We start from the raw sequence: 17,233 nt of genomic DNA, 5'->3' as shown, positions 1-17,233 counted from the left end.
CTATACCTGCTCACACTGCATCATGTCGTAGAATACTGTTAGTGTAGCTTTTCTTAAAGCCGGTTCGGGTACTAAAGTGACTTCTAAAAATGGTCCCACCATTGAAGGTATAAAATGTAATTTTTGTTCTCCTAATTGAGACCACATGCTCAGTATTTGAAAACCCATTAAAACTCGCATATCACCATGAGAATGTAAAATTTTGCGTCTTTTTGGTTCACGATATTTTTCCAACTGTAGTGAGGGTTGAGTTAAGAATGTTACAGCTAAAGTAAAGTACGTCCACCACAGCTGGGAATCAAATGACTTCGAGCCCAAGAAGCGATATACCAAGGGTTTAGCAAACTCTTCCAAGGATTTACGTAATACATCATTGCAGGCTAATTTCATGATTAACCAGTCCGGCGGATATACCAACCAATCTTGTGATAGTAGTTCTTCGAATACTAACAATGATTTGGCTAAAAATTCTTTCAGATCTCGAGGATCTTTATTGGGGCTTAATTCGTCCCAATAACGTTTGTAATGTGTTTCATCTAAGAGCTGTAGGAGGCCCAACAAACAGGCTACAAGTTGAGGTAGCACAGAATTAGATCCTTCCAAAATGATACTAATAGTTTTAATTAAAATTCCCAAAATATTTTTACACAACGAGTCCAAGTCATGTTGTAAGGTATTTGTGACTTTGTCTTTTTGTTCCTTTTGTAAATCGTAGAGATGTGTTAAAATTTCCGACAGAATTTCGGCACAAAGTTTTAGTTCATCACGACGGCTTAGATGCATTCGTAAGTGTTTACATGCCACAGATAGGATAACAGTGCGAGAATCTAAAAAAATAACAATTGAAGTGGTGCTAAAGCTAACCAGTTTAATTTTAAAGTTATTCATTAATATTAACTTACCATCCTCGTGAAATAGTTCTCCTGATACTAAATCCTTTACAGCTTGAAGTTTTGCTTGCACCAAACGTATGGGAGCATCCCTTGGTATGGCATCTAACATATTGCGAGCCAGCATACCTAATTCGGGTGCTGGAAGTGTATCTTTTAATTGTTCCAAAACAACACCAGTCGAACTTAATAAAGCCTCCTGAGTGGGTATAATGACGTCATACGAAGGTACTGCTAGCATACCATTTAAAGCAGTGAATAATGAATGTAAATCTCTACGAAATGAATCCTCATATTGGCCACCGGTAGCTCGAGCAAACAATTTTCTAGATTGTATCAAGAGTTTGAAAATATATTCTAAAGAACCAAAACATTTCTGAAAGGGATCCGGATGTTCTGCTTTTGTCATAAAAACGGCCATATGCTCCACAGATGTTATCAGACCTTTGTAGACTAAAGCAGCGGCAAAATGATTTTCAATGTATTCATTCATGACGGGACGAAAATGTTGAAATTTATTGCTTTGCAACAAGCTAAATATGCTCACAAGAACATGGAATACTAAACCGGAATGTTGCGTGCTATTGCCCTCCTCATTGGAAAACATGGCAAAGAGTGCATCCAAAACGTCTTGCAAAAATTTCACCAATTCTTCATCATTTAAACGCAATACTCCAGTTAAGGAATCTTGTATCTTTTCAGGATGAGCACGCCATTGCAGCAGTGACAGTAAATCAACATTTTGCGTAAGTTTGGTGGAACATAATAAAGACTTCATTACGAACACTTCCTTAGAACTCCTATGGAATATTGAACTGCACTCCACTTTGGCATGTGAATCTTTTGGCTTACATGGTAATATCAAATAGTTGGCTGTCGTTAGTTTTGATGAGTCTTCACATTTATACACATACAATTCATGCTGGCCATCTGCCAATGTAGCACCACTGGGATCCATTAAACGAGCAAAACTAAATCCAAATAATTTTGGATCTGATTTCTCTCTCGTCGAACAATGACGAAACTCAAATCTCACATGAGCGGTAGAAAACTTGTCAATGGGTACACTTAAACGTAACATTTCATTCCAACAGGGAGCATTCTGATGATACAGAATCATTGACTTGTAATAATTTTGTGAATCCATACCAGAAGCTCCCCATAAACATTCCGCAAGGATATTGCCAGCAACATCTAATACAACTACAGTGACAAGTATATTTTTAGCCGTATTTTTACCACCTCTTTCAAATTCACCCCGCTCTAAAGTAATGAACATATCGTTACGTACATCTCCGGGCATTATGACATCTGGGAAACCCATTTTCCTTGTAATGGTACTACCTTGGAAGAGCAAGGGTTGTTCTTGGCGTGCCTGCCCCAAGCCACCATGTAACAGTTTGAGAGATACCATCACGCCTTGATTACTCTGACTGCCAGTGCTAATCGGTTGGTATTTACTGCTTGATTTCTTAATTAACAGTTCAGGTAATTGATGAAAATCCTTTTCATCATTATTATAAACCAATTTAATATTGTGCTCTCTTTCTTCCGTTTCTATGGTGCTATCAAAATGACAAAAATCTCCTAACGGCAAAACACCCACCCCAAATGGTCGCCTATACAAGGCTGGACCATTACAGCAGATATTATTGTTGGATTTTTCTGATTTCTTTACGGGTTCCGAAGGTAAAATCTTGCCAACACGCATTACCACAGCCACTAAATAGAGTTCATCATTTAAATCAGCCGCTCCTTTAGAAATAAAAACAACAGTTTTCCATTAGTATTAAACATTTGCAAATATTATTTTGAATACAAATTTATATGTATGTAAATATTTTTCTGTCGTCTTACCTAAATCTGTGAACACAGTACAATTACTATTCATCCTTTCCATATAATTGGGGTATCCATCTTTAGAGATCTTTACTAAAAATCGTTCAGACAACGCCTTCATATTGTTGGAATCATATAAGTAAAAATAAACTTCTGCGTCATCGCCGCCCGCAATGCGATAACCAAAATCTCGCATGCAAAAATACAAATGGTGTGTGAGAATTTTTCGTTGCGTTTTACGCCGTAATGTACCACGACTCTGTGAAGGATTAAAATTTAATTAAGAAAATTAGTACACGAAAACTATCTTAATATCTTACCGATGATGCTTTTGCATTATCTGCACTGGTAACATGAACATTGTGTAAACCAACTATGCCAATATTATGTGGATCTACTGCTAGTGGTCCCACACGGGGTACTAAGTCAAGGCCAAGCTTTCTAGAAATAAAAAAGGCATAATAATTTTGATAAGAAGTTATTTGCAACATATTAATAAAGTATTTTAAAGTTATAAAATTATTAAAAAAAATTAAAACAAAATTTACAATATAAGGGACGAAACGATAAAAAGAAAAAATAAAAGGAATTTAAAATGTTAGAGCAATTTCAAATTTTGTATGATCGTAAAGAAATTTGAATGATTAAGGTCCGATGCCTTATCGAAATTGTTTGTTTCTTTCCGTAATATAGTTTACAAATAATTTATATTGCGAACTTTAATATAAATTCACACTTCTCAAATATATCTCATTTGAGTCTTTATGACATAATATAGAGCTTATATAATTACTCACATGATTTAGTAGAATGTACAATTAATTTTGGAGTGTGGAGAAATACATAGTAATAAATTTATTTATAACGTAACGTATACATATATGTATATCCCCGGCAACCAAAGATAAATTATGTGTGAACTTTTAATTTTCCACACTTAACAAAAAAAAAAAAAAACTTACATATTTACATCCATTCATCCTACATTTATCTACAAAACAACATTCACAAATCGTGGAGAAGAGTGAAGGAAATAAAATAGATACCACCAGTACGAGTATGAACTATTTTGTAAACTAACACGTTTGGAAATTCGTTAAATATAAAACCACAAGCAGCACTTCTTAAAAAACCACAGAAATCTAATATTTTGACATGTTACTCATTAAAACCTAATAGGATTCCTAAACATGATCTAACAAAGTAACAAATGAAACGAGTTGGAATAGCAAAAAGGTATTTGAAAACCAAAGATAATGGCCATAAGGTATGTACGTAAGAGTGTGTAATTTATTTTAGAAAATAATGATAAAAAAATTATAAAAAAAAAGTTTCAATGGAGTTTGAAAATCATTACATACAAAAAAAAACAATTAATCAAAGAGATTAAATGGAAGAAGAAATTTTAACCCTTAAATGTAACCAGTTACCTTACAGACACAAAGTGTGTACCGATTCTCGCGCGTATTTTATAAGAATAGGGGGAGGGGGGGTATATTGAGTTTGTAACACATGGAAATGTTCTGGGTCCATACAAAATTCTAAGATGATATAGCTATGTCCGTTCGTCTGTCTGTTGAGGATAGGGCAGGAAAGGACAAAACATTCCCTGTTCATCAGATATGTTTGGTATTGAAAATATGCTAAATTGGAAATTTGGTACATTGTTATTGCTAATAACTCATGAATTGGAGGCATTACTCCATGAAGATTGTTGTCAATCTGAAAAAGAGCTTGCAAAATCATTGGAATCTACTCAAGCAGCAATTTCAAAACGTTTGCTAGCAGCAAGATTCATTCAAAAGTAGGGAAATTGGGCACCATACGAGATCTTGAAAGACGATTTTGCATGTCCAAAATGAATGTTATAAAAGAAAATCATTTTAGCACCGAATCATTACTTGTGATGAAAAATTAATGCAATGTTTTGGAACCAATCATCTGGAAGCTTAAGTAACTTTTGACGCCGTTTGCGATTTTTTTTGCAATCAATCATGTTTTTTTTATAATTAAATGAGCAGTTTTCAATTAAATCATTAATTTTATTGGAAAAAAAATAATCAAATAAGAAACTGCTTGATTTCAAAACCCTGTAATCCTATTTACCTTGAATCGAATATTAACACAAATGAACTGTTTTATTTTATGTTTATGTGTTAAATCAATAGTATTCTTAAGGTTTATATTTTAACATAAATTTGTTTGACGTTATTTATTACAAGAGCTTTTTAATAAATAAAAGAATTAAAATATATTTTATTTAAAGGTTATGTCTTTTTCGTCCATAATTTGCCTTTAATTATTTATGAAATATTTCAAAACATATGTATGTTGTGTCATTGAAGTGTTAAGATAAATATTCAAGCACAAACATTTTAATGAATTCTGGTTTGATTACAAAAATATTAAAAAAAAAAATTAAATCTTATAAAAAAATTCCCCTTTGAACTTGATAATGCACCACAAAAAATGATGCATGCATATCCAGTTCTTGTTTAATGTGTAAAAACGAAAGAAAAAAACCAATCTAAATCCCTATTGAAAACCAAATAACACAAAAATCGTCATCATAATCATTATAATATGATTGCAGAAGCAAACGTAATAAGAAAAGTCATGGCATCTGCAAAAATGTATGTATATATGTATGTATGTATCTAGATACATAGTCGTATATGCTGTACATCCAAAGATATCAATGTAAACTTGGTATATTACCACAGCCAGCAGCTGCCATATACTTACTATACGATACAATACAATAACTATACTATAACTATAGTTGGTTGGTCTAACTAATATGTATAATGTGGCAGCAGTAGTAACTGCCATACACAATACATGTATGTTTTATTGAATTGTATGAACGAACCGACCGACCGATCCAACGAACGACCGACCGACCCACCGTTCGTCTGTCCGTCCGACCGTTGGTTGTTTTACCGGTATAGATACCAAACAACCAGGCCCCATAATAATCAAACATACAAGCATATGAGCTGAGAATATGTAAGTATAAAGACGTCGGACGACATATGAATATCGTACAAGTATCGTATATTGAATATAGTTTGGCTGCTACCACTACAACTACCGTGCAGTTTCGTTTTTTTTTGTTTTTAATAATTTTTTTGTTACTGGTTTGACTCGAAATGCTGCTGGTTATACGCTGGCGTTGTTTACCTGTCTTACGCAAAGACAGAGATAGCAAGTAGTCAACAACAATTCAAATTCAGATGTTGTTGCTGCTGCTCCTGCTGCTGATCATCATAAATGTTTCAAAAGGTATCTATCTGTATATATATGGTAATTGTAAAAGAAAAATACTTAAGTTTATGAGTATATATGGGTAATAAAGCTTTAAAATTTTTTATTTAAGGTTTTGTAACAGAATGAGAAGATTTAAGAGCATTTAACACTCTCTTAAAATGTGCAAAAATAGTTTTATTCCTTAAACATTTTTCTTTGATTTTTTTAAGTGAAATTTCTAAATATTGTTATTCATTTTGAAACCATTGATAAGTGGTTTATTAAACTTAGCGTTAGAGAACTTTTGGTGTTTTTTGGTAAACGAGATAAAAAATATTTAAATTTACGTAGGGTTACCACATTCGACATTTATTTTATTTATATGTATGATCATTTCCACAGAAAGTTGTTCCAATGTAGCGTTACAGTACTTAAATCATTGTTTGTTTTCAGAACTAGAACTCCAATGCCATTCTAATAAAGTGGCTCCAAATTTTAATTAAAATTTAAATTTAGTGGCTTCAACTATAAAACAAGTTACTTCATATTGTTACGAAATTGTACTTGAATTTAAATATAACTGATTTAACGGCTGGTTTTAAGCTATTCAATGTTCAATGTTGTAGTATGTTCCACAGCTATGTTAATACTAACAGAAATATATGTTTAAAGTTTGAGGAGCACTGCTGTTTGAGAGGCATTATCAAACAGCAGTGCTCCTAAAACGTTAAACATATCTGTTTCCTAAAACGTTAAACATATCTCATTAACATAGCTGTGGAACATACAAACTTGAATAAAAGCTTTGAGTTAAGCATTGTTTGTAAGTATGACAACATTAAATGATTAATGATTAACATCGAAAGCTCTAGAATTCGAATATTTCAAGATTATTGTAGAAATAGAGCTATCTAATTTAAATGAAATAAACCCCCGTTTTTAAAAGGTAACAAAGTAACAATATAATAATCACATTTGAAAAAAAGTCAAAAAAGTTTTTGATTTTGCTAAAAAAAAACGTAATTTTTTTTCGAAATATTGAAGAACCATATATATGACTGATACAATCATGTGAATCGTAAGTTAACCATATTATGGTTACTATAATCATATATATAGTTACTGAGACTATAATATTGTTAGAAAACTTCTAAAAATGTTGAAATGGTTACAGTAAACATGCACAACTATATTTTATCTCTGCGTGCATTACTGTTCAACATTCATCTTGACTTTGTCATGAACCACTCAATGTCTACGTAGTAGCATGGTATTTCGTGGGGTCTCCATGCTGTTCAAGCTGGCAGTCAAGGCAGCAAAGAGGATATACAAAGTAGACTATGTAAGGCAAAGCAAGTCAATGAAACCCTCAGTAAATTCTGAAGACAGCAAAATATCTCAACCCACGCTAAAGTTAAAGTTTTCCATAGCTACTTGAAATCCGTGTTGTGATGCATGGAATATATCGAGTCGCGGATGGAGTATTATGCCTCAGGGAGAATATTCTGGCTAGTCAAATCAAGACTTGTTGATACGTATGAGTAAACCTGTAAACGATATAACTCGACAATCGTCGAATATAAGGCTCCAGACATAGAAAAATACATAGAACGGAATGAGAGAGAAATGTCAATGAAAAACATGAGTTAGGTGTTGGACAACAGACTTAGGTTTTTGGCTCTCAGTTACCAATCTAGTTATAACCTATAGCTCCAGGAGACCTGACAGACTATTGATAAATTAAAATGTCTGTCAGGATACTCTGCCTGAAATACATATACAGAGGTACAATCTCTCTACCCTTGAGCTGGATAATATTCCCACATTTGGCAAGCCTGCTTCAATATTTCAGAAAAAAATAAGAGAAATCGTTGATATTCAAAGTACTCGTATCTCAAAACTTGTTTTTTTGATGTATGCGTCACAAGTTCAACTGGGATACAAAACAAAAGCGAACAACAAAAAATACTCCATACAAATGAGATGAACTAAGTATTGTAAATGTATAAGTGTTAAACACCAGCAGCAGCCAACAATACCAGCAATTGAGAGTAAACTAAACAACATGGTTGGCATAAATGAAATAAAATAATAACTACAAACTAAAAAAAACATGTCAAAATAAAAAAAAAACTCCAAAAAAACCTAAACCAAAGTTTAAACGCGGCACGTCCAACACTCATACATAATAGAGTAAAGTGGTTTAGTTCGACTGGCCGGCCGTATTGGAGAGCTAACAAAGTATATATCGAATAAAAAAAAACGCCAGTTTAAAGTCAGAAGGAGGCCTAAGAAATAAACCAAACTTATAAGCTGTAAAAAAAAACCGAAAAACCCACAGTAGCTGGTAGTAGTAATGAACTCTTTTTTAAGTCAGTTTTAATTAAGTACCTTTAAGTAGAGTGTTATTTTGAGTTGTGTGGTTGGTTGTTGGCTGCTGGTGGTGGTGTTTTGTTGCTGATGGTATAATGTTGTGCTGCCGTTAATGTTTATTACTGTGTTACGAACAACAACGACAACAACTACGACAACGACTAAGGCCCGGCCAATACGCCGCCAGTGTTGTGTTTATAACTACTCTAAGCGAGCAAACGAGCAAAATGAAACAAATTTAAAAATAATTAACACGAAAATGAAAAATAAATAAATAATAAAAAATAAATTCAAATTTCATTTTTATCTCACACAAAAGTGCTATAAAAATTATAAAATAATGTTGTGAAATATTTAAATAAATATTTAAAAAAAAATTAAGAGCAAATTGAAAAAAAATAAGAAAAAAAAACGCATTTCAAAGACATACATACATAAATACATGGTATATGCTATAGTACAATTGATATAAAAGATACTTTGAGATATCATTGAAACATATCTTCGTTTTACTCGTACCTTTTGAAGTGTCATTAGAGAAAAAAGTAAAGAAAGATAGAAAAAAATTAAAACAACAAAGATAACTAACAACAAATTATTATTTACACGTCGATAAGCAAAGGTAACATAAAATATATGTACAAAACTACAAGAAGTACTTAGTATATGTCATATACAGTGTGAGAAATATACATGAATACAAAATTAATTAGTTTATTATTGGTTGTCATATAATATATCCACACATATGGTCAACTCACAAGGTCTCTTATCATGTCATATTGTCATAATGTCCTAATATTTCACAATGGTTTAAAAATGTTTTTATTGCTTTTCAAACCAAAAATGTCCTAAAATAATACTACTCTGTATGCTATGTTTATTGCGTTGTCGTAACCAACCAGCAAAGACCTGCGCCGACCAAAAATATCAGATATCAGATCAAAAATTTTACGTCTCGGCAGTTCGAGGTTGTGTGGCCTTTAAATATGAATACGTAAAATTGAACAAAAATATTAATTTGGCAGGCAATCCGCAGCTGCGGTTTGAAAAGTCAAGCTTTTCAGAAATATTTTTAATGAATTTTCAGAATTATATATAAAAAGAGAGTTTGGAAAAGCGATTGCTGTCATTTATAAGACATCACACATCTGATACAAAGTTTTAGCCAAGTGAAAAAGAGTGCAGGTAAAATAAATAACCAGATTTTGATGAGAGCAAAGTGGAATAAATATGCTGGAATAACAGTAGAAGTGAGAAGAAAAGTTGTGCAGCTATTAATGGGAGCCATAAAAAAAGCCTGACAATTTATTCGCAATAAAGACACATAAAGCTATAGTTACCTTTAATTTCATGTATAAAATGTTAACATACGTTGTTTCATTTAAAAGCTATGCTCGCTTTAATTCGTACCGATTTTAAGTGGCCACTTTTTTCCAGTTGTTTTTTAATTTTTTGGAATAAAATTTTTTTTCGAATTGTTTTTTTAAATTTTTACATTTAAATTTTTTTTTTTAAATTTAAATTTTTTTTTTCATATGGTGAAAAAAAAATTCGGGTTAAAAAATATTTTTTCCGATTTTGACCCATTGTAGGTCCAACTTACTATGGTCTTATATACGTCATTGCAAAGGTCTTTGAAATGTAAGTAAGTTATTTGAGGGCTTCGGAAAGTTGATTTCAACAGACGGACATCTCGGCTTTGCTTCACCATAATAGGGAATCAGTATTTAGTAATCGCCCAATAACCAAATTTTGGATTTTTTGTTGCTTGTCTGGTTTTTGAAATAAACTATTCAATTAATAGTGTAATGGTTATCCAGAAATGGATGTTTAGTTTAATGAAGATGATGTTTAATAGTCCACAAAATAAATTTATTTAATATTTGTTTTAAAAAAAAATATATATTTATATTTAATTAGCTCTAAGTATATATTTCAAAATTTCTTAGTGTTGTATGAGAAGATATCTGTCTCATTGTGGAGTTCATTTTGACTTTATACACTTTTTTCTTACCAGAGTACCAGGGTATTGTTAAGTTTTGTTTGTGTGTTTAATTTTTAAAAGGTATCATAAAAAAATCCAACATGATTAGATAGATATGTCTGTGTCAGTCTTTGTGACTTTTGTACTTAGTTTCTGTGACCATTTATGTATATCCGTACATATGAATGTTAGGATGGCCCCGAAAATGGTTGCTGATGTTCACAACTAAAATCAAACATGAGATTAAAGAAAAATCTCTGTTAAAATTTGAACTAAAATTAATTCTATTTTGTAACCAAAATTTTATGAAAAAATGAGAAGATACCAAAATTAAATACTAATTGTTTGGAACAAATATAGAAAAATCAGAATATTTTTAGTTTTTTTTTTTTGGAAACAAGAACAAGTTCATTAAAGGACAATCCTAATTTATATATATTTGAATAGTAATTATGTATATACTTAGTACGGTAGACATTCGAATAATCCAAGAATTATATACGAATAATTAAATTTAGCCTTTTCGAATAACAAATAATTCGAATAATTTTATGTAGAAAAATATTTCATTAATCTAAAAATAAAAATAATTCATTTAATCTATAATTTTTTCAAAATTTTCTAACAATAAATTTATTTAAACATTTTACGTTTAACTTATGGAAATGTAATTTTTTATAACCTATTTGTTCTTATTTTTGTATGACAGCATTTTTAAATACACAGATAAAACCGATTCGTAGTGGAAGTTAATAATAATGAATTTCGGTTGAAGCAACCAAACCTTTGTTACTCCTTCCAAAATTCGGGTGCTGCTACGAATCTTTTTTCTCTGTGTAGCAGAAGTCTAAAAATGCCGACTAGAGAAGCTATTGTATTGAAAATTTTTATTTTGAACGAAAATATTATATTGTTTTTGAAATCCAACAAACTTCTGAAGTTAAGAAAAGTGGTCCGATAGCTCCTTCTACAAATATATAAATGTTACCGCATGAACAATTTTAGTTATTGTATTTAGTAAAAAGAAGATTGACTGATTTGAAAATGAAAGTGTTATTGAGGACAAAATTATTTTATAATTTATATAAAGAGTGAGCCAGAAAAAATAAATTCATTAACATTAAAATATTGTCAATTTACCCACTTTTTCCGGAAATCCTCCCATTAAAGATTTTATAGTTTTAAGGGTAAGTGGACGAGGAGGTCAACTTATCCTTAAAATCGGACATGTCCTGGGATACCATTCCTGTGTTCTTTAATTGTTAATTTACAAGAGCCCAATTGCTTTCCACAGGCCGAAGTTCTGGACAGTTGGGGATTTGCCGCCCGTGGTATAAAATTTATATTATTTTTTGAATACCACTCGAGGGCCTTTTTTCTATAGTGCATGATGACAAATCGCGCCAGAAATATGAAGGCACTTTGTGCTGCTTTAAGAAAGAAAAAACACTTCGACACTTCGTAATATATACATTAGAGTTAATTTCAAAAATTTGATTTGCGGGTATCATCATTTTTCTGAAGGTTTTTGCACAAATAAAAATAATGGCGTCCATTGAACCACTTCAAAAAAAAGGACGCCATTATTTTTATTTGCGCAAAGACCTTCAGACAAATGATGATACCCGAAAATCAAATGACATGACCTGGTCACAAACGAACTCTAATATACATATTTCTGTATTTATTGTACCTGATGTCACAAATGATTGGCTTCTTTTGCCAAAACTGCAAATGACTTACCACACAAGAAACTACTTGGGGAATTTTGTTTATTTTTTTGTCTCGTCCATCAGCTATATACAAATCTTGACCCTAATGTTGTGAAAAGTCTGCCAGCACATAAGTTTCATCATCCATCACAGAACAGGTGTATTTTTTTTTTATAAAATTTTACCTCAATATTTTAGCTTGTTCTTTTGCTTCTAAGATCTTTGCCGCATTGTGATCTGAAAATTTGTGAACCTTATACGACTTCAATCTAGCATTAACTTTTGCTCTGCTAACAAAAGAATCAGAGCATTATCTGCTTTTCTGATAGAAGTGTTCTTCGAAAGAGTTGTTCGACTTTTTTTTATTCCTGATCCAGGTTTCTTTCAATGTTCAAGTCGATGTGACGATGAAACTTCAGATCTTTTGCTATTTTTTTGAAAGTCCATATTGGATTTTCTTTGAAAAGTTTATTGGTTACTTTAGACGATACGACTTTACTTATGATTTGATCATTGTTAAAAAATATGTATATTATTCAAATAATTCCATTAATTTTAAATGTGTAATCGAATTATTAGAACAAGGTAAAATATGTAATTTGAATTATTCGAAAAAAATATACATAGTTTACATATATCGATAACTTAATATAAAAAGGCCTTAACTCGTGTCGAGATTTTTTGGCTAATTATGATATATGATCGGACCATTTATCGAAATAAACTTAAATCTGGACTTACAAAAAAAACATGAGTTAGGGACTTTTTATATTAAAGCATCGATATACAAATGACTTTATAACAATATTGTAATTTCATACAGAGGAAAATATATAAACATACATATCATTTCAATAGCTTTATATTCTTGTATTTATGAAGTCTGCATGTTTAACTAATATAAACATCCATTTATCCCTACATATTACATATGTATGTACATTAGGGTGGACACAACAAAAGTTGCGACGTTTCCCAACTAAAATAAAAAAATTAATTCATTTAAAGATACCATTTCTCAAAACATTTGTCCTGGCGTCAATATTTGCTGAGCTGGATCACAGGATATGAACGTAAGTTTATAAGGTTTTTTTTCATATTTCTCTCAAACAAAACATATAAAATATTGGTATCAAGTGAATGGTCTTTGAAAGGCGCCTATCTGAATTCTCGTGAAAAATATTATAAAATCTACCTTTTTATCCTTTGATCCATCTCACCAAATACTGACTCCACAACAAACATTTTGAGAAATATTCTCCTAAAATAAACTAAACTTTCCTCTTAGTTGGGAACATGCCACCCTAATGTATATACATACAAAATGTATCTGTGTACATAAAGAAATACATATGTATGCTTGCATTAGTATCTATCTGCATGCCTGTACGTACGTACCTAGTGATGATACCTAGAATTCTTATTTTTCCTAAACAAAATAATATCCATAGTACCTCTTAAACAAAAACGACATCTTAATGCAATAAATAGTCTTTAGAACAACATCTCTTTAGATACACAGGTAACAAACGAAATATGAAAATAAAAGGAATGTCTGAGTATGTTCAGCAGGTTGGTTTTCCCATTCTTTTATCTTCGCACTCACTATTTTTACTATTTTATTGCTGGATGGATTTTGTTGTAAATTTTTAAAACGAAATGAAATTTTCTGAAAGTGATAAAACTAAACAAACATTTCATTATGTTTGAGATGAAAAAATAAAAATTAAAATGTAATAATAATGCAGTTTCAAAAGAATTTCAACTCTTTTTGTTCCTAGATTTTGTTGCTATCAAACCTACCAATATACATACATACATAGTTAGTACCAAACGAGTAAAGAAGGTAGGGTTGGTTGGTTGGATGGATGAATGAATGCTTAAGCAATATGTTTCTTTGGTGATGTGTTGTTACTCGTAGTTTGTTAAATGAATATCTGTCATATCTTTTATAAATAATGCAATGCTATATAGTGGAGTGGAGCTGCTGCACCCTTGCGTTTTTTCTCTTTCCTTTTTTTTTTTTTTTTAATTTTTTTCACTTTGTGAATGTTGTATCACAGTTTGGAATCATATGTAAAAAAGGCCATGGTAACAAGCTTCTTTAAATGGAAGTAATAATAAAAAATGCAACGTTAAAACGTTTGTTATATAAAATTCGTTACTTTTTAGTATTTGTATTAAGATACTCTACATTTGGTCAACATTTTTCAAATAAAGTTCTGATGATTTAATAACTTTTAAAGGTTTTTTACAATCGGGGAATAAGCAGATTTAATTCGGTTGTAACAATAACAATATAGGTGTTTTAAAACAGATTTGATAGTATTTAGACAGTCCACAGCTATTTGATAAGATCATGAAAATGCAATTTTTGGATTATAAAAACTCGATAATCAATAGGACCAACATTTAATATAGATTTTTAATGATAATTTTTTTAAATCAAGAACATTCTAAACTCATGGTTTCCCGAGAATGGAAAATGTCTTGGAAATTAGGAAATATCCACGGAAAGAACAAAAAGTAGCAATGAGTCCACAGTAATTGGATTGTTACCTCACCCTGAGGCATTTGCTAGCTTTTAAAAGATACCATTAACCCTTTCGGGACGGAGTTTTATTTTGAGAACCAAAATATATATGGTAGAAATTTTTGCATATTCTAAAAGATGGGGAACAAATTTTATGTTCTGCATACTCAGAAATCCTGAAATTGTCCTTTTATCCTGGGACATATAATCCCAATAAGCATTTTAAGTGGGACATATAATCTCAATCAGTGTTCTTGATGGGTGATTCGACATTAAAAATTAATAAAACATCAGAATATTATTAAATTTAGATGAAAATACACATTTATTTGCTTATTTATAGCATTTTATAAATGTAATTATCGATTTAATTTGTGGAATGGTCCAAAACACTAGTAACACAAAGCGTTGTTGCAGCCTGAGCATATACAAGGTGGCGCAAAAGTAATCCTCCTATCAGAAAATGCTATAAATTTTGCCCCTAATGTCACTTCTGGTCAGTGGCGGCGGCCATTTACATGACATCATATTCTCGACTTGATGTAAAAAAAATTAAAAGACCAAATAAAAATAATCCACAAGAAGAATCAAAGTTTTTCATTTTTTTGTTAATTACAGCCAAAAACATCGGAAGTTTACTTTTGCGCCACCTGTTATATCATCTTTGTACACTTTTCGATACCAAGTAAAGACCAGGATGCTCTACTGGCATACTGGTCTAATAAAATAAAAATGCTGAAATATTTGGACCTTCTGATATCAAAAAACTGGAGCAAGGTGGGTAAAAATTTTGAAAATTTAATTTTCAAATACGAATATCCCCTAGGCTATAAGAGATAATTGATAGATACGATAAGGTTTTTTTATAGTGCTTGACGAGGAGATTCTTTATTTTTAATTTTTTTGAAATCGGAATCCAAACAAGTGACCTACTTTGGGATCCCCTGCTCGCGCGCCTTGTGGGTCCATGAGGACCAAACTCAATACTAGAACTCGACAAGACTTCTTCTTTGCGCAATTGGACTAAGCGTTTAGAAGTTACGGATTTATTTTCCTCTATATTTTTTCTATACTATTGCGCGGCCGACTTCCAAACTGCTCAAATTTCAGCAATGTTATGAAATTCATTTTCAAGCTGCATGAATACGCTGACATGTACCGTAATGTTTTTATTCAAATATTATTATTGAACTCTTAAACATGGTTTAGGTGTTATTTAGATAAGAAATTGCATTTGAAAATTGCTGGGACATGTAATCCCAGTAGTCCCGAAATGGTTAAAAGAAAAAAAGAATCTTTATCTAATTTTTGACAGGAATATATGTTGTTAAGTTTCCGTTAAAAAAGTATTATAAAATAAAAAAATTACCAGTAAGACGTCCTTTTCGAGATTACCAGCCAGGAGTATATGTCTAAACTTGAATGATTCTTTATTAACAAACCATTAATTAACTTTCAATGTTAGATTCATTTCATTAGACAACTAATAGCTCTAATAATACCATTAGCAATTGTGCTAGAAATTCTAATAGATTGTTTCTTTTTTAATTTAGATCAAAAACGTACCAAAAGCTGATACTAATATCGGTAATTCTTTTAGAGTAAAATGGTTTATATTTAAACAATCTAAATGGTAATAGTAATGGTAATATTGGGCAAGAAGACTAGGGTACAAAGTTCATGTCTTCATAACTATTCAGTCATTCAGTTAATCACTTCATTCATAACAGGCGGGTGGCCGGGATGAAGGGGCACAAAATATCATGTTATTGAAATATCAACCAAAGACAATTCTGATATTATCTGATCTTTTTTTAAAGTTCGAATTTTCTTCATACTTAGCTGGTTGCCGAAAGGACCAGTGCCAAAATGTCATGTATATTGTGATCTAATATTTTTTGAAGTTTTTACTCTCTAAACATTTGAATTTCCTTCATACTTGTCGAGTTTCCGGAAGGACCAGGTCCAAAATCTCATGTTTGTATATAAACAATCTAGTTTTTTTATTCTCTAAACATTCGCATTTCCTTCATACTTGGCTTGTGGCCGGAAGGACCAGAGCCGAATTGAATGTATATTCTGATCTGACCTTTTTTTAGAGTTTTTACTTTCTAAACATTCGAATTCCAAAAATTTCATGTCATTGAAATATCAACCAAAGACAATTCTGAACATAAAAGATAATTTTTTGGTGTTTTTACTCTCCAAACATTCGAATTTCTTTCACATGACGTTTATGATTATTCTGATCTGTTTTTTATCGAGATTTTACTCTCTAAACACTCGAATTTCCGGGACCAAAATTGCATGTCTTTCAAATATCAACCAAAGACAATTCTGATCCTATCTGAACTTTTTTCAGAGTTTTTACTCTCTAAACAAACGAATTTTTTTCATACTTGGAGAATGGCCGGAAGAATGATCACCATAATTTCATGTCAGTTACGAAATTCTTGTATACATGATAAATAAATAAATATAATACACTCTCGATTTGTGTACTTTCATAGATATAATGAAATATCAACCAGAGAAAATTTAACTTTCCCATTTTATAATAAGGTTGTTCACGGTTGTCTGGTTATCGGGTTATGTGCTTATTTAGTTATTTCAACAACAACAAAAATTCATTGAAAAATATAAGCAGCCC

General features: G+C 31.3%; 1 protein-coding gene across 2 annotated transcripts in view; it reads right to left on the bottom strand.

Moving 5' to 3' along the window:
- spg (dedicator of cytokinesis spg) overlaps positions 1 to 17,233 on the bottom strand; it is an 87,998-nt gene that overhangs the window by 5,032 nt on the left and 65,733 nt on the right. For both annotated transcript variants that reach the window (XM_065516122.1, XM_065516123.1), the window contains exons 4-7: positions 3,050 to 3,170; positions 2,748 to 2,988; positions 903 to 2,645; positions 7 to 827 (exon numbers count right to left, since the gene is read on the bottom strand). In XM_065516122.1, coding sequence (XP_065372194.1) covers positions 7 to 827; positions 903 to 2,645; positions 2,748 to 2,988; positions 3,050 to 3,170 — 2,926 coding nt within the window. The remainder of the gene's footprint in view (positions 1 to 6; positions 828 to 902; positions 2,646 to 2,747; positions 2,989 to 3,049; positions 3,171 to 17,233) is intronic.

The sequence above is a fragment of the Calliphora vicina genome, chromosome 1, assembly GCF_958450345.1.
Source record: "Calliphora vicina chromosome 1, idCalVici1.1, whole genome shotgun sequence".
NCBI classification, from domain to species: domain Eukaryota; kingdom Metazoa; phylum Arthropoda; class Insecta; order Diptera; family Calliphoridae; genus Calliphora; species Calliphora vicina.
This window is presented reverse-complemented; position numbering and strand designations above follow the sequence as displayed.